This window comes from Bos indicus x Bos taurus, chromosome 19 (genome assembly GCF_003369695.1).
Source record: "Bos indicus x Bos taurus breed Angus x Brahman F1 hybrid chromosome 19, Bos_hybrid_MaternalHap_v2.0, whole genome shotgun sequence".
NCBI lineage: Eukaryota > Metazoa > Chordata > Mammalia > Artiodactyla > Bovidae > Bos > Bos indicus x Bos taurus.
The window spans coordinates 38,580,482-38,606,731 of record NC_040094.1 but is presented as its reverse complement, the minus strand read 5'-3'; the positions used below and the strand labels follow the sequence as shown (position 1 = coordinate 38,606,731).

General features: G+C 49.2%; 1 protein-coding gene across 2 annotated transcripts in view; it reads left to right on the top strand.

Annotated features, from left to right (window-relative positions):
* The window catches only part of IGF2BP1 (insulin like growth factor 2 mRNA binding protein 1), a 46,799-nt gene that overhangs the window by 11,875 nt on the left and 8,674 nt on the right, over positions 1-26,250 (top strand). Inside the window, exons 3-14 of one of the 2 annotated variants that reach the window (XM_027518067.1) lie at positions 12,389-12,437; positions 12,966-13,017; positions 17,445-17,508; positions 18,627-18,908; positions 19,630-19,764; positions 20,717-20,839; positions 21,568-21,703; positions 22,330-22,452; positions 22,906-23,022; positions 23,812-23,886; positions 24,597-24,728; positions 25,149-25,262. In XM_027518067.1, coding sequence (XP_027373868.1) covers positions 12,389-12,437; positions 12,966-13,017; positions 17,445-17,508; positions 18,627-18,908; positions 19,630-19,764; positions 20,717-20,839; positions 21,568-21,703; positions 22,330-22,452; positions 22,906-23,022; positions 23,812-23,886; positions 24,597-24,728; positions 25,149-25,262 — 1,402 coding nt within the window. Of the gene's footprint in view, positions 1-12,388; positions 12,438-12,965; positions 13,018-17,444; positions 17,509-18,626; positions 18,909-19,629; positions 19,765-20,716; positions 20,840-21,567; positions 21,704-22,329; positions 22,453-22,902; positions 23,023-23,811; positions 23,887-24,596; positions 24,729-25,148; positions 25,263-26,250 lie in introns of both variants that reach the window. The other variant, XM_027518066.1, reaches the window with a different exon arrangement.

Genomic DNA, 26,250 nt, shown 5'->3' with positions numbered 1-26,250 from the left:
GCATTAGTCTTCATTCCACAGAAGAAGCTGAACCTCTGAGTGGTTATGGTAGCTTAGTCAAGGTTATACCTTGAATAAGGAGTGCTGGGATTCAAACTCAGACCTTTGTACCTTCAAGGCTGAGCTCTCTTAGAAGGTCGGAGCAGCTGATCCTTTAAGAGAAGTTGAATGTTTTTTGGGGGGGAGAGCATAAGGTTAGCAAAAAAAAAAAAAAAACATGCCTGACATTAATTTTTCCCGTGTTCTGAGCCTCCTGACTCTGTAGATGCTTTATACTTGCTTTGCATTGTATTTTCTTCTCATCACTGGGATTTTCAGGCAATCTTGACTGGTTGAAGAAAACTAAGAATGTTCTCCCTGTGTCTGGGCAGCTGTGATAGGAAATGGGAATTCTTCTCGTAATGAAAAACCTACAGAAAGGGAATTGAATGAATTGGAGAAGGACTTGAGTGGTTTAGGATTCAGATGTCTATCTCAGCTTGCCCTTTGGCCAGATGTGGGTACACTGTGGGATCTGGGGTCAATATTTTCTTGGGCCTCCTGCCATCTGAAACCTACCCATCTCCTAAACCCGGAAAATAAACTGGGTACGTATGTATTTTGAGTTCTAAGAGCTTCCATCCTTTGGCATTCTTGGAGGTGCCAGGACTGGAGCTTTGGGCTAATTTTTTTTTTCTTTGCCTTTTCCTTTTGTTTAGGTTCAAACCTGGGGAAAATGGGAGGCTGGGGGGAAGGGCAGGGCCCAAGTGGCTTCCCCTTCTACCCTGCCTCCTCCTAGCAGGAAAGGACAAAGAGTTAACCATTGTTACAAGCCTACAGAATCATAATTCATAGCTCATACATGTTTTTGAGGAGCGAGAACCCAGTTACCTTTTCCTGATGAGCAGGAGCAGGCTCCATGGTGTGGTGACACTTGCGGGCTAGTGTCAACTTGGGACTAGGCACTCAACCTCTGAGCCTGTTTTTGAGCTGCAGAATGAAAATAAAAATCTTCTCAATATTCTGTGGTTTAGAGGCTCAAATCAACCTCTTGTGTTCTAGGCTCATAGGAGAGAGTGAATTGTAAACCCTAAAGTGTTAGTGGCTCAGTTGTGTCTGCCTCTTTGCTGAAGTACTGTGTAAACGTGAGTTATTAATAAGACTATCTTTAACTGATGACACCCCAAGAGGGCGGACAAAAGAATGTCATTCGCACCCCCAGACAAATGCCCTACTCTACGTGGAGGTGTGACTCTTTGATTATAAATTTTCTATAGTGGCTCCCAGAAGGCCCAGGGAGGAGGGTCTTTTTTTCTCGAGGCCCGGAAGGCCTCTTGGTTCCGCGCCCCCAGCCCACCCCACTCCCAGGCCTCAGTTCCTGCCTTCTCAGTGGGAGGCCTCCCGGCCCGGGTCCTGCCTCCTCCCACAGCCCAGCCGAGGTCTCTAAGGAATGCCGCCTCCCGGGCCATTTTCTCCCCTCCTGCTTCTGCGGCCCCACTTCCAGCCCCCTACCCCCAACCGGTTCCCACTTAAATGCTTGCAGGCCTGTTTGCAGGCGGGAAGCCCCCTCCCCCACAGGACCACCTCAGTCACAGCCCTGACCACAGGGAGGTCGGGTCTGGATTTACTAAAGGACCCCAGAGGGGGAGCCTGCCCCTCGCTGGCTGCCTGACTCGCTGATGGGGTCGGGTTTCGGCCGGTGGCTCTGGAGAGAGAGACAAAGGGCAAAGTCCTGGTCCCCACCCCCACCCGGCAGCCCCCCGGCGGCTGTCCCCTCCCCCTCCGGGCCCTGCGCGGGTAGCCCGGGGCCCCCTGGGCCGGGTGGGACCGGCTGTGGCGAGTCGGGAAGCCGAGGGGGTTCTGGCGGCAGAACGTTCTAGACCGCCCGGTCCCCACGGGCCCCGGGCACACCCTCTGTCCCCCTCCTTGTGCTCTGCCAACTCGGCCCACCCAGCAGCCGGGTTGGGGGGCTGAGCGCTCGGCTTCCCCCGGGTGAGGTGAGAGGGGCTGGGGGAAGGGGCCAGCCCACGTGGGGCACAGGCCCGGCGACGCCAGCCCGGCCGCTCAGCTGCTCGGCCCTTCTCAATTGCCCGTTCATGAGGACTCCCCTCCTCCCCCCCAGCTGCTGCCAGCCCTCCCCCACCCTCAGCTGCTGCCGCCCTTCCCAGGCACCTCTTTCTCCTTTGCCTTGCCGCGCCTGCTCCCCGTTGTCCTCCCCGCCCTGGGTTCCTTGGGCTCTTCAAGCCCTTGCCCCTGCTCCTGGCCCAGGATGGTGAGAACCATCTCGCATGACGCTGATGGGACGCCCTGGCAGAGTCTGGGACTGGGGAGAAAGGCCTTTAACAGAGAGGGCATGTGGCTCCCGCACAAGCCGGGGCAGAACTCAGGGCTGCGCGTCCGTGGCAGAGGAGAGTTGTTTTGATGCACTACCCACTAGAAAGAAAGAAACAGCAGTTCCTGAAGTTTTCCACCACCAACAGGTCTGTGTTGGCAGCTGGAGGAGAGAATTCCTTGAGGTTGTTAACCTCCTGTTGGAGGAACACAACCAGAGCGCCTTCTCACCAACAGGGTGAATTGTGTTTTTCAACGTCTCCTGGCATACATTCCCATTCCCTCTCTGTTAAAGGCCTTTCTCCCCAGTCCCAGACTCTGCCAAGGCGTCCCATCAACGTCATGCGAGATGGTTTTCACCATCCTGAAACACTAGCAATTCCAAGAAGCGCCCAGATGACACCAAGGTCTTTCTTTCTCAGTGCAAATTGTGAGTTGCAGAAGAGAAGCTTTCTCTTAAGACTGGTGTAGTTTCCATTTGTTTGCTTCTCTGCCTCAAAATCTTAGCCTGGAGCTGCTGGTCCCTCATGAGGGGAGACCTCCCCCCCGCTCCCCCCACCACCCCCCTGCTTCATTTCTGAGGCTCACCCTGGTAGTGCCTTCCCCTGAGTGTCCACTCCACCCTCAGCCAGGTCTCTGGCCCCTGAGCCAGACCTTCTGGCTCTAAAGCATCTTCGAGAGGTGCTGATACCTCCACTGAGGGGATGAAGGCTAAATCTATCTCTCCGTGAGGTCTTTCTAGCCCCCTTTACCTTTCCCTCTGTCAGAGTGTATTAGCCTCCCCCACTCTGAGGGAAGATCCTGGAAACGCTTCCCATTACCAGCCAGAGAATGAAGGTGAGCACTGTCCCCAGTGGTTCATTTCTTACCCACAGCGTCGCTCCCTCCACCTGCAGGGTTGCGCTGCTCACAGTGGGCACCTCTGCTGTTTGTCTCCATGCATTCGGTTTAGTGCATGGCTCCTTCACACCTCACACTTCACACTGTAGAGCTTGGGAGGCCAGCTCTGGCTCTAGGCAGCCCTCAGGTGAAAGAGCATGGATTCTAGGCAGAGAGAGCACTGTGGAGGGAGGGAGGGAGTGGCAGTTGGCCCAGGCCGACTTGGAATTTGTCTCGAAAGAGCTTCACTGTCTCAGCTTCTGTTTTGGCTTCCTTTGGCACTGCCCAGATGGGCAAGGAAAAAAAAAAGTGGGCTCTCTAGTCAAACCATGTATTTCCGAGATGAGTAAATTGAGCAGAGGATTTATTCCTCCTTTGCTTGCTCTCCAACACCAGGTAGCGCCTTCCCAACTGCCTGTCACTTCTGCACTCCTGCCTATCCCAAACCAAGATGAAATTTTGCAAGACAATATTTGGTGACTATATTTTTTCCCTGCTAACAAATCTCTCTGACAATCATCCAGCCGTATTATAGTGTAGTTAGCTCTTCTGCAAGTTAAATCCTGTGCCCAAATTGGAGCCGCATGCAATAAAAGCCAGTTGGCACGCACTTAGCCATACAGAATATGGGCATTTTTCCTGCTGCTGACATTGGGGCTATACAAGCTTCTGCTGTGTTAACACTTCTTGTCAGAGAGAAAGAACCGAAGTTTGGTGAGATGAGCAGAAACCAGCCTGGGAGGAGAGCTGAGTTCTAGTCCTACCTCAGTTTCCAAGTCTCTTTCCTTTTCCTGTGCCTCGGTTTCTCCTTCTATAAAATGAGAGTGACTATTTAGGACTCTGTTGGACCTCAGTGTCTACATCTGATTTCCTCGGTGTAGGAATCTGATTTTCTTCAACTGGAACTTCCTATTGCTGGGTTAATGATGTATGTATGTCCTTGGTCATCTGAGAAGCTTAATGAATCCCCCTCTTCTTCCCTGATTCCAGGCGGGCCAGGGGCACTTTAAACACAGTACAAGAGCCTTCCAAAGAGGGAATATGATTTGTCTCAGAGTTTCTCCCCAGAATTTGCTTCCTGTCCTCAGCATTAGTTCAGGAGCACACGGGACCGTGTGTGTGTGCTGCATACCTTTAAAAGACCATGTTCGAGGGACCAGAGGTACATTCCAGTGGTGTCCCTGCTGCCCAGTTCCCCCAGTACTTCAACCCCTTGGTGGTGGCATCTGCTCTGCCTGGTCCTGCATTTTCCAGCAGGTCCGTGTTTTCCTTTCCAGCCCCTACCCTGCCCGTCAACCCACCCGGCTGCCTGCCTGTCTGGCTGCCCTACCTCTGGATCAGCCTGGCACAGAGCCCTGGGCATTGGGCCAGCTTCTCCTCCCCTCCCCAGCCCCGCCCCCTTTCTCAGCTACTGCCATGCTTGGAGCGTGCCAGGTCCGCCCCCTTCAGAAGCTTTCCTCCACGATTATTTTTTTCTCCACCTCTCCACTCTACAGGGGTAAGGAGGCAGGGTCGGGAGGAAGGACTGGGTCAATGGTGATCTTATGGAAAGGGCAGAGGTTGGCACATTAGGACATCTTTTATGTGTGATTTTTCAGTTGGGCAAAGCAACTGGGATGGGAGCCAGCTTTGGGAGGGGGGCAGTGCCTCTTCTCTGGTGTCAGCTGCATGGGACTCTCTTGTTGAGGAGTCGACAGTATCACCCACTTCTGAAGGGTTACTCTGCCCAGCCCACCCCCTCAATGCAGTCAGCCTTGTCTGTTCCCTTCTCCCATCCCTAACCAAGCTAGGGTGTCCTGCTGGACTGTAAACGCAAAGCAGGAGCTTGCCTAGCTTCCTCATCCCTCCATGCTCTACTGCAGCACAGTGCCTTCACTGTCCAATAGAAACGTGAGGCAAGGCACATCTCTAAGTGTGAATTTTCTAATAGCCACATTGAGAAAAAGTGGAAAAAATTTAATTTTGGCTGTGCTGGGTCTTCACTGTTCGAGGGCTTCCTCGTTTCGGTGGCTTCTCTTGTGCGTAACGTGGCCTCACTAGTTGTGGTCACGGGCTTAGTTGCTCTGAGGTATGAGGAATCTTCCTGGACAGGGATCGAACTCATGTTCCCTGCATTGGCAGGTGGCTTCTTAACCGCTGGACCACCAGGGAAGTTCAAAAAAAGTGAAATTAATGTAGAAGTTTAACTCAGCAAATTATTTTTAAAATTTATTCAAAGATTATTGTCAGCATGCAATCTGTAAAAGCGTACTTTTACTACTTTGTTATTATTATTATTAATTTTGGGGGATACTACCTTCCCTGGTGGCTTGGCAGTAAAGAATCCGCCTGTAATGCACGAGACCCAGGTTTGGTCCCTGGGTCAGGAATATCCCCTGGAGAAGGAAATGGCAACCCACTCCAGTATTCTTTGCCTGGGAAATCCCATGGACGGAGGAGCGTGCTGGGTTGCAGGTTCAGAAAGAGTCGGACATAACTGAATAACTGATCATGATGAGCATGAAGTCTTAGGAACCCAATGTGTATTTTATTTTACTGTTAGAGCCTGTTCTAATTCATATGATAAATTTTCATTGGACGCATTTCATCTGTATTTAGAGTTCATAAAATTTAGAGAAGAAAAAGTTAAATTATATAAAACTTTTATTTTAAAGAAAAAATTCAATTGCTAATTTGAAGTGCTCAGTAACCACATATGACTAGACTAATGGCTACTGCAGTGTGGATAACACAGGTTCAGTGCATAGCAGGTGCCAAGAAAGTCTGGAGTGAATGACTCCAGCAGCTGGACACCAGAAACCTTAAGAAAATGGTAATGACCTTGACTGCTGATTAGAATGAAAAGAACATGGTGTTATTGCAAGTTTGAAAAATCTTAATTAGTTGCTCACTCTTTTAAAATAGCCAGGTAATAACCCCAACCCCATCACCAGGCAAGCTTAGTTTTCTAATTGCCCTGGGCTTGTTTCTTCCCACTTTTTCGAGGAGATGCCTGGAGGCTGGAGTGAATTTGGGTATCATTGGGGATGAAGTTAAGTGTGGATGTGTGAGAGAGTGTCTTAACTTTGGCCTATGGATGGATTCCAAAGCTTTCATTAACCCATGAAATCTTTAAATTGTGTGCAGAATGTTTGCATCTTTCTGGTGAAGAGTGTTCTTACCTTTTATCATATTTCCTAATGGGAATCTCCAGGGGAAAAATCGGTTCACAACCACTTATTTAGACCATTAAGACACAAAAAAATCACTCTAATTAAAAAGGTGTAGGAACTTTTAAAATTAGTGATCCAGTGGTTAGAACTCCATGCTCCCAATGTAGAGTGGTTTGATACCTGATCAGGGAACTAAGATCCCGCATTCCACAGCAAAGATGCCACAGTGGAGATCCTGCATGCCACAACTAAATAAATATTTGGCACAGCCAAATACATTAAAAAAAAAGAAAGAAAGCGTATTACTATAGGTGGACAGGGTTGATCTCTATCTGGGAACACAAGATCCAGTAAAATGGGCTAATCCTAATCCTTGTTTCTGTGATGTGAGAAACTGAGGTCTGGAGAGTTGAAGGCCTGACTTGCTCAAGGGCATGCAGCCTGCTAGTCAGAGAACCATGACCTTGGGGAGAGGTGGAGATGAGGGTCTAATCTGGAGAATCTGACTTAATCCTAGTTCTCTGGAGAGATGAAAGCCTTGATTTGATTCTGATAGGGGGCTCTGGGGGTTGGGGCCCCAAGCCTGAACAGTTTTCCAAAACCTACTATTGCCTCTCTCCCCACAACTGGCTTGCTCCACCTAGATGTAAAGGGAGTCTTCCCACTAGGGGAAGATGAGGTCGCTAGCATAATTGAAGGTCGCATCCTACCCTCTGGACATGGGGGTGGAAGGAGGAAGGAGGTGGTTTGTCTGCAGGAGTTAGAAAAAGAACACTTCTTGGGGCAGGCAGTTTTTAGCTGTCCTCCAGAAGACCTAAAAACTTCTCAGGGTGTGTTCTGTCCAGGTGTGCATTCTGTCATCTGGGGAGACCCCCTTCTGAAAGTGTTCTGTCTGTGCATCTGCTTGTCTCTCCACTGGACCTCAGACCCGTCCTCCCTGCCCCCATGAGGCTCCTCACCAGGGCCTGGATTCTTGCTAATAAAAATAAAATAAGAAAACTTCATTGGCTTAGGCTCATTAATTTTGAATCTGTGATGACATTAAAATTGGGTGAGCTAGAATTATCTTTTTTAAAAAGTTTTTGTTATGGAAAAAAGTATTTTGAAAAGTAGAAAGGATAATTAAATAATTCCCCCATGTACCCATCACCAAAAATTACCAAATCATATTTGATCTGTATTAATTTTCCCCCTGGTTACTTTAAAGTAAACCTAGACATGACATTTTATCTGTAACTATTTCAGTATGTATTTCTAAAAATCAATATTTTATCTTTTTGGCCATGCCTTGAGGCTTGTGGAATCTTAGCTTACCAGGGATTGAACTCTTGACCTCTGACGGTGAGAGCTGCCCAGAGTCCTAACTGCTGGTGTGCGTGCCTACGTGCTATCTTTCTCAGTTGTGTCTGACTCTTTCCCACCGCATGGGCTGTAGCCCTCCAGGCTCCTCTGTCCATGGGATTTTCCAGGCAAGAACACTGGAGTCGGTTGCTATTTCCTACCGCAGGGGATCTTCCCCACCCAGAGATTGAACCCATGTCTCTTGCATCTCCTGCATTGGCAGGCGGAACCTTTTCCACTTTGCCACCTGCAAACCCTCTAAGCACTGGACTGCCAGGGATTCCCTGACTTTTTAAGAATCTAATTTTTTCAAAAATGGTACAAATGAACCTGTATACAAAACAAATAAGACTCACAGATACCGAAAACAAACATTTGGTTACCAAAGCCTGTTCTAATATTATCAAATATCTAGTCAGTGTTCAAAAACCATAGAATCACTTTTAGCGACCTCATCTTCCCCTAGTGGGAAGACTCCCTTTGCATCTAGGTGGAGCAAGCCAGTTGTGGGGAGAGAGGCAATAGTAGGTTTTGGAAAACTGTTCAGGCTTGGGGCCCCAACCCCCAGAGCCCCCTATCAGAATCAAATCAAGGCTTTCATCTCTTCAGAGAACTAGGATTAAGTCAGATTCTCCAGAAGTTACAGGTGGGGCGTTTTGACTCCTGGAGAGCAGTACCCACTCAGCATGTCTGCTCTTCACTCTGATGCTTGAACTCTATGAGTGTTATAAATCTGTCCTCAAGCCAAACCTTTCCTGTATTTTGGCAAAGACTTTTGTTTCCTTTCTGTCATCAGAAAGGCAGCACAAGGGGACGAGCCTGGAAGAGCCTGGAACCAGACAGCCTCTGTGTTTCAGTACTGACTCTGACTCTGGGTATCTGACTTGGCAGATACTCAACCCCTCAATCTCAGGGCCTCAGTCTGTAAAGTGGAGCCACAGTTACCATGGGCATGGATAGTGGGAGGCTTCTTGGAGGTGTAGAATCTGCACCTGGCGACTGGTAAGCACTCCTGAAATGTTCGTGTCTTCCTTAATGAACTCTTTTCCTTCCCATTCAAGGTCAATGACATGTCTTTAAAAAGGTTAATAGGGCCAGAGCTCCCTGCCCCGGGGCGGGGGCTTCCAGTCATACTTCCAGGTGCCCAGCTCCTGTTCTTCCTGAATCTCTTGTTTTCCTACTATCTCCTTAGTGGTTGCTCAGATGCTCTCCCTCTGGTCTCTCCTGGAATCTCCCCTGGGCTCGAAGGAGGTCACTTGGTCCCTGTGGCCCTGGTGTCCCCTGCTTGCCCCCAACCACATCAGAAAGGAGCACCCCCTATGACTCTGTGTCTGGGGAGCTGCCCCAGGGCCCTGCTGGTTAGGGCAGGCAGAGGGGGTCAGAGGCCTCAGGGTGTTGGCATCCAGGGAAATAATTTGACTCGTGCACCCATTGCCTTCATTGCCAGGGGCTGGAGGCGTCACTCTTTCACTTCACAAGTTTATCAGCTCCAGGACAGGTGGTGGCTCCTGAACCTTGGGGAGTCCTCTTGCTTTTCTGAACAGTCGGTATTGGAGTTCAGGGTCCTGCTCAGTGTGCAGTGCCCCGTTGCCTGTAGTGCAGAAGCTCCATTCTGAGCTAGTGGAAGCCTGTCTATCAGTCAAATGCTGGATTGGGGCCCTTTGGTTGTCACAGGAGGTGGGGGTGTGGGCTGTGATATTTCCCGCTATTTCCCCATCAGTGCAGAAGCCTAACTGTTTTACTATCACAGGTAGCCATCCTTGTCAGACTTGTAGCCTCTTCCCATGCTAGTGTCCTGGGGACTCGAATTGGGACTGGGACAGAGCACCTGGACGGGGCCATGACTTAGCAGGCCTCCTGCCTGTTCTAAGTCCTCACAAAAGCCCTATCCGTTTTCCACAGGAGGAAACTAAGGTACTGAGTAAAGAAGTCAGGGCTTCTTAACTTCCATCCTGATCCTCCAAGCCCTCAGCACCCTGCCCTGGCCCAGCTTGTACTGGGCAACCGGAAATGCCTGTAGCACCCTACAGGCATTATTAGCACCCTACATGGCTAATGAGTTAGCCATGGGTTCCTGGTCCAGTTCTCAACATGGCCCCATGTGCCTTGGGCCTGAAAGAAATTAGGTAGCACCATACTTAATACAAACCAGGCCAAGGGCTTAAAAGACAAAAGCTCTTGGTCTCTGTTTTTTTCAGGGTTTGCCTTGCTGGCCAGGTTTGGAGGCCTGAAGTGGCCTTGTGTGGGTTCCCAGGATTGGGTGTGTGTGCCCTGGAGAGGTGGGTGAGCCGTGCCTTTTGGGGGTGGGGGAGGGCTGCAGGATGTCTTTTCTTTCATTGGTTGGGTATCCCTGCCCTCCTCCCCCCTCCTTCTCCTGAAACATTCCAGACATTCCAGACTGCCATTGCTTTCAGGATATGGATTAACATCCCAAACTGAGATTTGATTTCACCTCCCCATCCCCTCCCAACTCTTCCCTACCCTGAAAAGAAAGCCCCTAAAAGAGGGAGTTTGAGGAAGAAGAGGGTATTTTTTTTTTTTTTTGAAGAGGGTATTTTTGACCCTTGACCTGAGATTATAGTAAGGGACCATCCTGAAAGTGTGCTCTTAAAACTAAACTTCCATAGGGGGCTGCTTTAAGCCCTTACTGGTTTGAACTCCAGGCTGGCAGCCGCCCATCCCCTTTGGTCCTTCCAGAAGCATTTGCTTGAGAGAGGTCCTCACTCAGCTTGGGGGACCCCTGTCACTAGCATTAAGGTAGATCAGTGTTCTCCATCTTCTAATGGTATAAATCACCTCTTCAGTTCGCCAGGAATTTTACTTTCCTCCTGTGAGAGCTCCTGCGTTTTCTTTGCCCATTTCATCACAAAATGAGTTGTTTATGGGAAATCCCATAGGGCATGTGATGCAGATACCGTGAAGCTCACTCTTGGCCATTGAATTGGATCCCAAGAAGCTGGCCTGGTGTGGGACTCGAGGCCCTGGAAGTGGGCTTGTTTCTGATGCTTGTTCTTTTGTCCGGCTATGATCTAACCTCCTTAGATCAGGTTCATGAACCAAACCAAAGTAAAGAACCATTATGGCACATTTCCCTTAAGCTGTTTCAACCCCAGAAGAGATTTCGTTAGTGTATGTCATTGATAAAGACTCTCTATCCTCAAAACTGCAGAGCTAGAAGGGGTCTTAAAGACCCTTCTGTTTCCGTTCTACATCTAAAGACTTGGTCACGGGTGAAATGAGTGAGCTGGCCGAGGGCAGAGAGCCAAGATCAAAACATTTACAGTTAGAGTTTAGCATCCCTTCCCTTGCCCTCATGTGTGTGTAGGGTTTTGTTTTTTATATTTTCTTGTCCACGCCACATGGCATGTGGGATCTTAGTTCCCCCACCAGGGGTGGAACCCATGCCCCTTGCATTGGAAGCGTGGAGTCTGGACCACCTAGGAAGTCCCACTCTTATGTGTTTTGAGCATGATTTCCCCCAACTTGGCAAGAACTGACTGGGCCCTGTTGCATGTCAGCCAGGAACACAGGGCCTAAAACTTGAGTGGCTTAGTCAGGACAGCCAGTCGGGGGCAGTTGAGGGGCTAGAACTGGACTTTCTTGCTCCCTGCTCTCATTTTTCCCTCGCGCCACTGGAATCTCGTTGGACCATGTCCTGAAACTGAGAGTTTTGTAATCAAGGATACACAAAGACAAGTGACAATTGACCAATGCAGATCAAGTCAATTGAAATGTTTTAAGCCCAGGGATTAGGGCATTGATTTGGGTGGTGAGCAATTAATTGCCCTGGGCATCAACCTTGAACCTGAAAGCCTTCCTCAGGGAAAATTACATTTTTAAGAGGCGTTTGAAAGATGGGAAGGAGGAACTATAATAAACTGGGAGGAGGGAAGGGGGTGATTATGATGCTGGATTGTGTGTGTTAATCACTCCACCTTAGTATTCACACGTGTGTCTATTATTACATTTTAAGTACGATGCTTACTCCAAACCCTTTGCTAAGCTCTTGATAATATTATCTAACATCACTTTATACCTCCCTGTGAATAGGTATTATCCCTGTTTTACAAAGGAGAAAACTGAGCCTCGAGTTAAATAACCTTTTAAAGATCAGTGCTAAGTGGAGCGCAAGTTTAAATCTGTATCAAAGAAAGAGCTTAGCTACTGCCAACTATCCTGCTGCAATTTGTTTGCGTATATGTTTCCCCTAATAATTGTGAGCAGCTTGAGGCCAGGTACTTTGTTCTGTCTATCAGTTGTGTCCCCAGCATGTAGAACAAAGTCATCCAGCATGAAGTAGACACCGACTAGAAAGGTATCAGGTGAATGATTCATACAATAATTCGCATAGCTAGCTCTGTATTCCTAGAGTCTGAGACATGGTGGGTGGTAATAGATGGTTACTGAGTAAGATATAATGAGTGAGGAACCTAGGAGAGATGAACAAAGCAGGTATGACTGGGGGGATTATGTTATCCTAGTGCTTAGGGCACCTGGTTTTGGCTTTCCTATCTGTGGTCGCACTGTATTTCGCTCTCTAAAAAGAGGCCAGCTTTCCATTCCCAAAGGTTATCATTCTTAGACTCTTAAGTCTTTGGTGTTGAGTAGAAGGTAGGAAGATAGACTGGAATGAGGACTAAAACCTGCAAGGTCACAGGCCCCTAGAGTATCCAGAGCTGTCACTGATGTTTTCTCTCTAATTTCAGGAGTCGAAAAATACAGATCCGAAATATTCCACCCCAGCTTCGATGGGAAGTAAGTGATTAGGGGAAATTGTTAGTGGGGTCATGGAGACTGGGAGGGGAGTCTTGGTTAGCCTGAGGTGGCAGAGATGACTGGGAGGTGTCCTGGGGGCTTGGTGCTAGGCCAGAGAGTCTGAGGGAGGGGGTGGCGGGGTGGACAGTTGGATTGCATCCTCAGCCTAAGACTTGCAGCATGAGTTCTTGGGCATTCCCTCTGGTGAGAGGCATCAGGGAGGCGGGAAGGGTGTTCCCTGAACCCCAAGCTTAGTGATGACAGAGGACCGGCTGGAGACCAGGTGCTACAGGTCTGCTTCCAAAAAGGACCTTAAGTTCCACACCCGCTTTTTGAGCACATTCTGTGAAGAAATTCTGATGGCTTACCGCCAGCATTAGTACCTAAGAAAGGGCAACCCAAGCAGGTAACATGTTGAGTCCCCACCAAAGGGTTTCCCAGTGCTTTGGGGTGAGGGGTGTGCCCAGTGATGACTTGGTGAGTTCCTGGGGTACTCAGGTTAGCCGTGCTCCCTTCCCCTGCTCTCAGGTACTGGACAGCTTGCTGGCTCAGTATGGTACAGTGGAGAACTGCGAGCAAGGTAAGAGTGGATAGAGGCGGCGGTAGTGGGGTAGGGGTAGATGGGTGTTGGAGGAGTTGTGGGGCGGAAGGGCGGAAATCTGCTCTGCTTCCTTTTCTGGTGCCACATCTCTCTGGAACACCAAAGACAGCCCAGAGGGTACCGTGGAGGGAGGTAGAGTGGAGTGTCCCAGCTCTGGCTCTGCTACTTCTCTGGAACTGGCTTCTCCTCTGGTTAAAAAGAGAATCAGCAAATCACTCATTCCCAGCATGGAGTCTCCATGGGCCAGCCAAGGTAGAAACAGAGGTTCCCTGGATTTTAGAAATAGGTTAAGAATGGAAGCTGTGCGTGCAAGCTAAGTAAATCTGTAGCCCTTTTACTTTAAAAGCTTCATAACTCTTGGTTTTTGTCTGAAATAATCAACAGGTTGTCTTTTTTTGGGGCGGTAGGCAGAGAGGGTAGAAACTGATTATCAGCTACATGTCTTTGGTTAATTAAAAAAAAAAAGGCAGAGAATCACTTTTGCACATATTGATGGGCAGGCAAAATCTTTCTCAAGACTGGGCCCACGGGAACGTCCCTGGTGGTCCAGTGGCTAAGATTCCGTCTCGCAATGCAGGGGGCTTGGGCTCAATCCCTAGTCAGAGAACTAGATCCCACATGCCACAGCTAGGACCTGGCGCAGCCAAAAAAAAAAATAGTAGGCCCACAGTTCAGTTCAGTCGCTCAGTCATGTCTCACTCTTTGCTACCCCATGAACCGTAGCAAGCCAGGCTTCCCTGTCCATCACCACCTCCTGGAGTTTATCCAAACTTATGTCCATTGAGTTGGTGATGCCATCCCACCATCTCATCCTCTGTCATCCCCTTCTCCTGCCTTCAATCTTTCCCAACATCAGGGTCTTTTCAGATGAGTCAGCTCTTCACAGCAGGTGGCCAAAATATTGGAGTTTCAGCTTCAACATCAGTCCTTCCAGTGAACACCCAGGACTGATTACCTTTAGGATGGACTGGTTGGATCTCCTTGCAGAAGGAGAAATAATAAAAAAGAATTCTAGATCATGAAAAGTTTGCTATGATTTTTGAAGTTTCTCCAAAAACTTCTTAAGTTCTTCTCAAATTGCTTAAGATTATAAATTATTTTCAGAGGAAATGAGCTAAAATAAAATTTGGAGGACTTGCTTGGTGGTCCAGTGGTTAAGAGTCCACCTGCCAGTGCAGGGAATGTGGATTTCATCTGATCTGGGAAGAGGGAAGATTCCACATGCCATGGGGCATGGTGCATCAGAGCCCTGGGTGCCACAGCTCCTGAAGCTGGCTGTTTAGAGCCCTTGAGCTGCAACTACTGAAGCCCTTGTGCCTCTGGCCCACGCTCTGCAACAAGAGGAGCCATAGCAATGAGAAGCCCGCCTATGGTAATGGAGAGTAGTCCCTGCTCGATGCAACTAGAAAAAAGCCCATGTGTAGCAATGAAGACCCAGCTCAGCCAAAAGTGAATGAATGAATGAATAAAAATTTGAACTGTTTTGGGCTGGACATAAAGTAGAGCTTGGTCATTAGGCAGACAAAATGGTTTGAGTTTGCAGATCTTTAAGAAACCTAGACAAGACAAAATATTCATCTCCAAATTCTAAATAGGCAAGCTGTAAATCATTACAAATGATTAAAATACTCGCCTGCACAAAAATCTGAGGTGCTGAATCAGTCGAACAGGTTCTCTTCTGCCCTGACCCTGGAGCTTGCTTTTACTATAAGCACCAGGACATAACTGGAAGCACTGATAACCATTGCTCAGTCCCTGATAACCATTGTCCAGTGCTGCTTACATCTTAGACTGATGACTCAGTTACTCCTGGACAGACAGCAGTGGCTTGGGAGCACGTTGGAGAGCTTCACTAGGGGTGCCCAGCAGGGGTCACTGCTAGTTCAGAGGCTCACCAGAGAACCATAACACACCGAATCTGGGGGCGATGCCTGCTCCCTGGAGAAAACAGAATGGCAAATGTTTGCTTTTGTAACAATAAACTCTTCGTCTGCTCAAACGCCGCTTACTGAGCAATGCCCTTTCTGTCCACCCTATGTGAAATTATACCCCTGACCACCACCTCCTTTTCCGTGCTTTGTATTTCTCCATAGCACTCAACCCCTTCTACTTTTTTGCAGGGAGAACATGAATTTTTTTTTTAATTGAAGTATGGTTGATTTATAATAGTTTCAGTTACACACCATAGTGATTCAGCATTTTTCAAGATTATACTCCATTGAATGTCATTACAAGATAATGTCTATAACTCCCTGTGCTGTGCAATTTATTTTTATCCTTTGACTGTTTTGTTTACTTATTTATTTATTGGCTTGTGGGATCTTAGTTCCCTGACCAGAGATCCAACCTTGGCAGTGAAACCGCTGGGTCCCAACCTCAGGATTGCCAGGGAATTCCTGTCATTTTACTTGATACATAGTAGTTTGTATCTGTCGGTCCATACCCCGTACCCTTGATGCCCCCCACCCCCGCCTTTTTTAGTAATCACTAGTTTGTCTTCTGTATCTGTGTTTCTGTTTTGCGTATATATTCATCTGTATTTTTTAGATTTCCCATATGGCTGATATCACACAGTATTTGTCTTTCTTTGACATTTCACTAAGTGTAATATGCTGGCAACCCACTCCAGTGTTCTTGCCTGGAGAATCCCAGGGCCGGGGGAGCCTGGTGGGCTGCCGTCTGTGGGGTCACACAGAGTCGGACACGACTGAAGCGACTTAGCAGCAACTTAGCAGCAATATGCTCTTGGTCCATCCACATCTCTGAAAATGGCAAGATTTAATTTTTTTTTTTTTTTTATGGTTGAGTAATAGTCTATTATCATACCATCTTTTCACAGTCTTTGCTTATTATATTTTTTGCTTTCTCTTCTTACTAGTATGTTTAACCTCCGTGAGAGCAGAGGTTTTGTTTGATTCACTCCTGTATTTCCACTTAACTGCTAGAAGATTCTTGCAGAATCTTCCTCTCCACTGAGTTGGGAGAGCTCTACTGACAGGCCAGAGGGGCCAAGAGTGGTCTGCACTGCAGTTTTGTGGTGATAAGTGCCGTTGGTATTGTAGAGGGAGGGGTGGATTTGGTTTTTTTTTTTTTTGGTCCAAGTCCCCCACGCCAGGGCTGAGCAGTCTCAATTCAGTTCATTCGCTCAGTTGTGTCCGACTCTTTGCGAACCCGTGGCCTGCAGTATGCCAGGCTTCCCTGTCCATCACCAACTCCCTGAGCTTCCTCAAACTCATTTTGAGTCGGTGATGCCATCCAACCATCTCATCCTCTATCGTCCCCTTCTCCTCTGCCTTCAATCTTTCCCAGCATCAGGGTCTTTTCCAGTGAGTCAGTTTTTCATATCAGGTGGGCCAAGTATTGGAGCTTCAGCTTCAGCATCAGTCCTTCCAATGAATATTTAGAACTGATTTCCTTTAGAATGGACTGGTTTGATCTCCTTGCAGTCCAAGGGACTCTCAAGAGTCTTCTCCAACACCAGAGTTCAAAAGCATCAATTCTTTGGTGCTCAGCTTTCTTTATGGTCCACCTCTCACATCCATACATGACTACTGGAAAAACCATAGCTTTGACTAGATGGACCTTTGTCAGCAAAGTAATGTCTCTCCTTTTTAATATGCTGTCTAGGTTGGTCATAGCTTTTTTTCCAAGGGGCAAGCATCTTTGAATTTCATGGCTGCAGTCACCATCTGCAGTGATTTTTGAGCCTAAGAAAGAGCGCTGCTTTCTTGAGCAGGTCTAGGGGACCCAAAATCACAAGACAGTGATACATAAAGCAGAGGTTAATTTTATTAATTCAAAATGGGGGAAGACTATGTGGCCAGATCACATGGAACATCCAACCCAAGTCCATTCCCAAATCCTGCCCCTCCAGACTCCATGGCAGACTCTTGTAAACTTATTCAGCTAGGTGAATGATACACTTTTATTTGATCAGTGAATACTTGAGGGTACTCTAAAATGGATTTAGGTGTTTTCTCAAATCTCTTCGGGGATGTCCTTACAGACCTTTTCTTTGTGTAATCTCACTCAGTGTGTGATTTTTAACTAGTATAAATTTGTTTCTAAGAATAAATTTATTTCCAGATTGGGGTATATGTGTATGTGAGTGCTCTCTGCTGCATAACTGCTGATATGTTGACTGCACATCCGTGTATATGCCTGGCTCTCTTGAGGGCTGGCAGGGAAATCGAAGGAAGACATTAAAGTTAAAGGAAAATGATAGGCTAATTTGAATTTTCCAGGAGTTGTGATGAAAGGGGCCTGTAGAGGAAATGCTCTGCTTTGTCATTCAAGTGTTTCCTTCTTGACTGCATGGCCCTCAGAGATGAGCCTTTTAAGAACATCATTGGTGCCATCTCCAGGACTCACTGCTCTAACCCTGATCTCTCTTTTTGCTCCCCCAGTGAACACGGAGAGTGAGACGGCAGTAGTCAATGTCACCTATTCCAACCGGGAACAGACCAGGCAGTGAGTGGACCCTGAAGTGGGATAGGGAGGGTCTCTGTGGAGGTTGGGAGCCAGGTGCCCCTGCTTTGACAAGAGTGGGCACTGGCCCCGCCTGCCCTCTCATTTTGTTGCACCCAGTGCCAGACTCTTGTCATTTGGTTCAGGAATCTCAGAGGTTCAGAAACCTCCCTGGGGTTGATAGGATAAACTTTGAAGACCCAAAGACTTCCCCAGAGGAGGTGGGAAATCCTTTTTAGAAGATCCTGGTTTTTGATAGGTCTCCGGTTGCGGACCATAGGAGCCTTTGCTGTGTTGATGGTGCCATCTAGTGGTGATGAGAAGGAACTGAGACCTAAAAGATTTGTGATGTGGCAGGAGCAGACATTTTATTCATATCTCCGGAATCACCTTGAGTCCCATCACATCCACAATTTCTGGCTCCCTAGCCGTTTGGTTGAGTCACCCTGCCCCACCCCATTGGTACTGATAGTCTTCATTTATATTCTGTTATAGGCCTTTTGCCACATTTTGCTTTTGATGGCTTTCTCGTTCCTTCAACATGTTGCCTCTATCCCATTTGTTTCCTCCAACCTAGTTTAAAACTGTACCACTTTCTCAAACCTTCAGTTTTCTTTCAGGTGTCTACTGGGCTCAGAATTTTCTGGAGGTCCCTGTGGCCAGTCTATGGGCCTTAACTTGGTTTTAAGTCCACACTTGCTTACGTCTTACTGCATATTGTTGCTTTGTTAACATTTCTAACCAGCCCAGGGAATGGATGGCACATGGCCCCTCCCTTCAGTGTTCACTAGTCCTGGTTTGCAGACATTCCAGATAGACTTAAACTTCTGCAAGCCGTTCTGTTTCCACTTCTGTTTCCATGGAGTTTACTTGGAAACTTGAAATTAACAAGCCAATCCCCAAATTCAATGGAAATAGCTTATTTTTGCTATACTACCTTATTTGATGTCTTATTTAGACTGGGTGTCTCTAAGGTGAAGGTGGGAGTGTGGGCAGGTGGTCATCTCCCTTTCTTCTGGAATGTTCCATGTTGTAACCCAGCTGAGTGCTTTATACCTGGAGAGCATTTGGTGTGATTTGCATGGATTGGAGTGACCAGTAGATTTTCTCTCTGTCCTCAGAGCCATCTTGAAGCTGAACGGCCACCAGCTAGAGAATCATGCCTTGAAGGTCTCTTACATTCCTGACGAGCAGATCACACAGGGTCCTGAGAACGGGCGCCGAGGTGGCTTTGGCTCTCGGGGTCAGCCCCGCCAGGGCTCCCCTGTGGCAGCTGGGGCCCCAGCCAAACAGCAGCAAGTGGACATCCCCCTACGGCTCCTGGTGCCCACTCAATATGTGGGCGCCATCATTGGCAAGGAGGGTGCCACCATCCGCAACATCACAAAACAGACCCAGTCCAAGTGAGTCTTGGCCGCAGGGGAAGTAGCGGTGGGGCCAGAAAACAGTGGTTGGTGCCCAGGAGGCGAGGCCCCCTCCTGGAAACACACGGAGGGGTTTCAACTCAACTTTACCTCTTAGGAAATGTTGGGAGATAGAATAGGCCTGGGATGTGCCATTTGGTGGCAGTGGCTGGGCCACACACTATAGTTGTAAGAAGGGTTTCTTTGTAGAGCTTCTCATGGAGCAAAGCTAGTCTTGGGAAGAAAGCCTCCTTAGTGCTCTGTGACCTCAACACTGGTTATTGGTGGCAGCAGGACAGGCCAGTCAGGGACCTCAGTGAGAGGCGTAGTTCTGACCTTCTCCCATTGCACATAGCCACCGCTCTTCTCTAATCTTTATAGCTGATCTGTGGAACAGAACAGGTCATTTTGTGTTCTGATTCATAATGCACCCTTTTATTGTTTGCTTTTAATTTGACACAGTGTACCGTCCCTTTATAGTTGTTTCAAGGGGGAAACGCAGCTTCAGAGCTGAGGGCTGTTGATCCCCAGCCCTGGATTCCCATGAAAGATGCCATCGTTCTCGGCTGCCGCCTCCTGACTGAGACAGAATCCATAGCAACAGGCTGCCCTTTCCTTGCCTGTCTCAGTTCCACACTTGGCCTTGTTCCAAGAAGAGCGGGCCTGTACTTTGTTTTGAGGAGATTCACCAGGGACAGCTAACCATCCATGTGCTTGTTAGGATCGACGTACACAGGAAGGAGAATGCAGGTGCTGCCGAGAAGGCCATCAGTGTCCACTCGACCCCTGAGGGCTGCTCTTCTGCTTGTAAGATGATCCTGGAGATTATGCACAAGGAGGCCAAGGACACCAAAACGTAAGGCGTTAGCTTCTCTGGGCACTGTCGCCTCCTCAACTCTTAACACAGACAAACAGGGGACACAGAAATTGTACAACAGGGTAAAAGCTGAAAAATGAGTCCTCCTCCTTGTAAATAAGGGCCTGTGTATCCTGGCAGTGCTGTGCCCTCGTAGGCATGCGCACACGTATGTATATGCATGTGTTTTAGCACACGTAGGATCATTGTGAACATACTGTCGCGCAGTCTGTTCTTTCCACTGCTGTGCATCAGTACATAGGATCACCTTGTTCTTGATTAGCTGCATAGAACTCTGTGAAAGAAAGTTGCACAGTCGTGTCCGACTCTGGGCAGTCCCATGGACTGCCAGGCTCCTCTGTTCTTGGGGTTCTCCAGGCAAGCATACTGAAGTGGGTTGCCATTCCCTTCTCCAAGGGCTCTTCCCGACCCTGGGATTGAAACCGGATCCTCCTGCATTGCAGGTGGATTCTTTACCAACTGAGCCACTAGCCCAAAGGTACACAGGATTCTGTGAAAGTGGAAGTGCTCAGTCATGCCCAACTCTTTGCGACCCCATGGACTATATGGTCCGTGGAATTCTCTAGGCCAGAATACTGGAGTGGGTAGCCTTTCCCTTCTCCAGCGGATCTTCCTGACCTAGGAATCGAACTGGGGTCTCCTGCATTGCAGGTGGATTCTTTACCAACGGAGCTAAATTCTACAGTATGCCCATTTGAGAGTATACCCTTGGATGAGCTTTTGATACAAGTCTATTTACAAAAACCATCACCACAGTTAAGGAGTGTGCCCATCGCCCATCGTGACCCGTGCCTTTGCCACCGGTCCCTACTCCCCATTTCTCGCCCACTGATTGTTTGAAAACATGATTTGGTTCTGGCGTCTGTCCCGGAAACCCGCATCTGCAGCGGCCTACCATCTAAGGAGCTCTTGTGCCTCACTTCTTTCCAAGGGCTGACGAGGTTCCCCTGAAGATCCTGGCCCATAATAACTTTGTGGGGCGACTCATTGGCAAGGAAGGGCGCAACCTGAAGAAGGTGGAGCAGGACACGGAGACAAAAATCACCATTTCCTCGTAAGGCACTTTCCTTTCCCTCTGCGAGTGGGATGCCTGGGCCCCCAGGGTGGCATATTTCATTATCTGTCCTTAACACCTGCCCCGTAAGTCAGATACAGTTTCTGCTTATCGAAGAATAGTTAAAGCAGCAATGAAGAGCAGTTTTCTGTAACGGCTGAAGTCCTTCCATCACCGCTGTGGTTAGGGTGCTGCCTCTTCAGTCCTTGGCTGCCGCATCCTGTCTCTCTCACTCTGCCTCTGGGGGAGAGAGCCTGCAGCCAGGGGCCAGGACGGGGGGTCTCCCGGCACACTGCCAGGCCACAGGGAGAGGACAGACCCAGATGCTTACCTGAGCCTTGAGCAGGTGCTCTGTGGTGGCCTGCTTCTCAGGAGGAATCTGTTAGCCCCTCTGTGAACACTGTGTCTCTTGACTGTGTCAAGAGACTTACTTGCGGGCAGATTACCTGCTCTGCTTCAGGAGGGCTCAGAAAATGGATTGCTGGTGCCACTGGGGAATTCCCAGCCAGGAGCACCCTCCTTGCTTACAGTCTGTGCCCAATGTCCTCACCTCCCTGTGGGGAAACCTTGCTCTGGGGATGAGCTGAAAGCCAGAGACAGAGCTGTTCATATTTGCCCCAAACTAAACATCCTGTGGAAACGGCGTGGCTGTGATGTCCTCAGCCAGGCTCTTTTCCCAGTCCGGGCTTGTCAGTGGAAGCTTGACGCTAACCTGCTCCCTGCCCCAGGCTGCAGGATCTCACCCTCTATAACCCCGAGAGGACCATCACTGTGAAGGGCGCCATCGAGAACTGCTGCAGGGCCGAGCAGGAGATCATGAAGAAAGTGCGGGAAGCCTATGAGAATGACGTGGCTGCCATGAGCGTGAGTGTCGGACGCCTTTGAGCCGGAGCCATAGCAGAAGTGGGTCTCCAAGTGGGTGGGCGTTCACATGGTGGGGTCCTGGGAACACTGACTTTGCTTTTGGGCCTCAAGATTGATCAGTCCTTTTAACACTGAATTAATAGGGGTTCTTCATTTGATTCCTGGGTGCAAGTGGGGATCCAGTCTTGGGTCTGTGGTCCCCCTGTAAGCTTTGTGTTTATGTGCTATGTGTTAGTGGGGGAGAGGGTTCCTAGTTTTCATCTGGTTTTTAAAGGTGAGTGAGGATGTGGGTCACATGACCAAAAATGTGAGTTTTAGAAGTTAGAGACCCATCTCCCCCACCTTGTCACGGGCTGTGAGTCTGAGGTCTGCCTCCATCAGAGCGGGGGGACCGCTGGAGAAGGACGTCTGAGGGTCTAAAACAGTGTCCCTTCACCTCAGAGGTGGGAACCCTTGTGTACATGTGAGTGTTGTGAATACCAGAGGGGCAGGCAGGTTTGGGGCAAGAGCATGCCATTCTCCTGTTTTGGCCCATTCACCCTCCTGTTCAGCCAGCACCACGTACAAGAGCTACCAGGCCCCATCCGAATGAGCCAACCTCTTTCTCTTTGCCTTCTTTTCCCCAGCTGCAGTCACATCTCATCCCCGGACTGAACTTGGCAGCTGTAGGTCTTTTCCCAGCCTCCTCCAGTGCAGTCCCACCACCTCCCAGCAGCGTCACTGGAGCTGCACCTTACAGCTCCTTTATGGTAGGTGCAGGGGACCCTGGGCTGTCCGTGAGCTCACTTAGGGCTCAACTCCTCATGGGAGCCTGATAGCTGGTAATTCACAGGGAGAGGGAAGCGCTCCCAGCCACTCGTGCTAGCGTCCAGAGCCTCAGCCCTGTGGGCAGTCGTGGGAGCCTGATAGCTGGTAACTCACAGGAGAGGGAAGCGCTCCCGGCCACTCGTGCTAGCGTCCAGAGCCTCAGCCCTGGGGGCAGCAGCCTCGGGTGCTGGCGGCACTCGTCCTCTTCGTCTGGTCCAGCTTCTTCCGTTTGTCTCTCTGGGGCCTTGGGAGAGCTGCAGACCATGTCGCCCAGGCTGGTGTCTGGGTGCTGCACCCCTTCTTCCTTGACAGTGCAGGGCAGGGCCATGGACGGGCTTCTGGGCTGTGCCCCTTGACTCGAGCTGCATTAATGACATGTCCTGTCTTGGCAGCAGGCTCCAGAGCAGGAGATGGTGCAGGTGTTCATTCCCGCCCAGGCGGTGGGCGCCATCATCGGCAAGAAGGGGCAGCACATCAAGCAGCTCTCCCGGTTCGCCAGCGCCTCCATCAAGGTGACCAGCTCTGTTCTCCTTCTGGTTCCCAGGGTGGGAGGGCGCTCTGCTCCCATCGCCCTCTCCTTTGTTCTCAGACACCCCATTTGCCTAGTGTTAGGGCTCTCTCCTGTGGGGTCCCAGTTCCTTTTGCTTTCGACTTCACTTTCAGACTAAGGGAGGAAGTGGTATCGTAGCACAGGAGAGCTTCAGTTCAGGCAAGACTGCCTGGGTTCAATCCCAGTTTTTGAGCTGTAGTACCTGAGCCTTCATTTCCCCATCAGTATAGTAGTGATGAGAATGATCTGAGATGATGCAGCCAAAGCCCCCAGCTCAGTGCTTGGTGCACAGTGGTTGCTGGGTAAATTTTAGCTGTTTCCACCTTCTCTGGTCAGGGAGAACCTGAACGAATACTTGTTAAATTTCACAAGTCTAAAGCCACTGGTTTTAGTGGTCTGAGGATTTTGGTCAAATGGAGTATATGTTCTCTGGTGAATAAGGGCTCCCAGAGATTCTCTAGGAGATCAGTCTGTTCCCCTGTACTGCCACCACCACCAGGGGTACCTCTTGGCAGGACTCAACTGAACCCCTCTGGGTGGTGAGCAGGGAGGCCCTACTTAGAAAACGTCAAGAAACAAATGCACTTGTGCCCTCCTAAGAGTTTTGGCACAGGGGCAATAGCCTTGGGTGCGGGGTCTTTGTTCTTCACTCTCTTGGCCATCAGAAGTGGGAAGTGGAAGCAGGGTGTTGGTAGGGTTCTGGAGGAGAGGGCGATAGAGGGCTTATCTGTGACCAGTGTTTGCTTTGTAGATTGCTCCTCCTGAAACTCCAGACTCCAAAGTTCGTATGGTCATCATCACTGGACCCCCAGAAGCCCAGTTCAAGGTTCTGATCTTTATTATTTTTTCGAGTAGGACCCAGGGGAATCAAGTTTGTGTGGGAGTGCAAATCTGCATCAGATTTTAAGCTTCCCTGTAAATTCGGGGCTGCACAGCTGCTTTCAGACTGACATCCAACTTGCATTCTATTGCCTTCCCTCTCTGATTCCTGAGAGTGAATAGGCACACGGAAAGGAAGGCCGTCTCCTTGCCCTCTGCTGTCATGACTAAGGAAGGCTCTTCTCTCCTTTATGTCCCTGCTACGTTCCTAGGGTCTCGGACTTCTGACAGACAGCCAAAGAGCTAATAAAGTAACTTGTTCTGGTCTAGGGAGGGATGGAGAATGGGGACAGCCTTAGGCTGTGTACAGTGACCAGCAGCCGGCCACTGAGTGACTCCTCCAGCTGCCACTCAGGGCTTGACTTGCCATTCACTGCTTGTCTGAGTCCATGCAAGCCTCCCAGACCCCTTAGGTCTGGTTTGTGATTTAGGTACTGTATTCGCCTGGGGAGTTACGTATTCATATTCAGTTACTTTGCCCAGGCCTCCTAGTGTTACAAGTGAGCAGAAGGAGTGTTGACAGGTCAGGGCTGTGGACCTTTCACGTCACCTGTCCTAGGTGGTGATCTACCCCTCACGAGGGAGTGGGGCGTGGGGAGCTTCCCTTTTGTCATACATATGTGTACTGCCAACATAACAAAGACCTCCTTTGCCCAGGCTCAGGGAAGAATTTATGGAAAACTCAAGGAGGAGAACTTCTTTGGTCCCAAGGAAGAAGTAAAGCTGGAGACCCATATCCGGGTGCCAGCGTCAGCAGCCGGCCGGGTCATTGGCAAAGGTGGCAAGACGGTGAGCCATGAGGGTCAGGTTGAAAGCTCTGGATGTTAGTCCCTGAACCTGAAAGCTCTGCCCTGGCCCCCTACTTCCCCACCCTGAGTGATCTCTGAGTGTGAATCACTTGGTTGTGCTGACTCTTTGCAACATGGACTGTAGCGTGCCAGGGTCCTCTGTCCGTGAGATTCTCCAGACAAAGAATACTGGAGTGGGTGGCCATTCCCTTCTCCAGGGGATCTTCCAGGTCTGCTCAATCTTAGTTCTTGCCCTTTGCCCCTTTACTTGATTCTACTCTCCAAGCTCAGCTCCTGAATCCTGCAGTTTCTACCAGCTAGTGACTAAACTTCTTTCCCCTCCCTCCACTGCCATCCATGTTTGACACCGTCAGCACTCAAGCACCTCTCTGATCTGTCCTGCTCCCGCCTCTGCCCCCAGGTGAATGAGCTGCAAAATTTGACAGCAGCTGAGGTGGTGGTGCCAAGAGACCAGACCCCTGATGAGAACGACCAGGTCATCGTCAAGATCATTGGGCATTTCTATGCCAGCCAGGTACATATGGCACTCCCCCATCACAGGAGGGTGGCAGGAACCTGGGGATCAGAGGAGCAGGACTCTGCCTGCCTCTGGCCTGGGTCACTCTTCTCTTCCAGGTATAGGGTGTGATGTGTAGATGTCTTATTCCCTCTTAAGACTGTAGGGACTTATACCTGTGGTGGATTCATTTCGATATTTGGCAAAACTAATACAATATTGTAAAGTTTAAAAATAAAATAAAATTAAAAAAAAAAGACTGTAGGGACAATGATTTGACTATTTTCGTGGGTATATGTTATGTACAGTAACTGTTAATGTTACATGTCGTATGTTATATGTTGATAGTCTTCGCTGTCGTCTAACCACGTGGTCCTTCTCTTTTGCACTGGAGAAGAGAAATGGGTCTTAGCCACTGCCCAGTCTTGTTTGTGGGGTAACACCATGGGTTGCCCTTTTCCAGTGCATTTCCTTCACCTTTCCCAGAACCACTGCTCCATCCTTGCTTCCAGTTCTTCCAGTCTCCTGGTCTCATCCTGGCACTCATCATCCATTTCTGTGCTGCTTCCAGTGAGCCTGTCAGCAGTGCCCAGCATTGGGACTGACCCCAGAGTCTAGAAAGGAGGGCAAATATCAGATTCAGGTTACAGGATGATTGAAACTAGTGGGGTTTTCCTAAAACCCCCTATTGTTGGAGCTGGAAGGCTGTGAAGGCTATTGGAAGCCACTGCTTCCATTTCCAGAGGATAAGCCTGTCACAGCAGGTTTGTGGCCCACCTGAGGCTGCTTGTGAAATCAAGGGCCAAACAGGAACCCAGACCCCAGCGTGGCGTAGCAACTTTCTCTGACAGTCCTTTGGGAGCCATTAATAGAAACCTATATGCAGGTCAGGAAGCAACAGTTAGAACTGGACATGGAACAACAGACTGGTTCCAAGTAGGAAAAGGAGTACGTCAAGTCTGTGTATTGTCACCCTGCTTATTTAACTTCTATGCAGAGTACATCA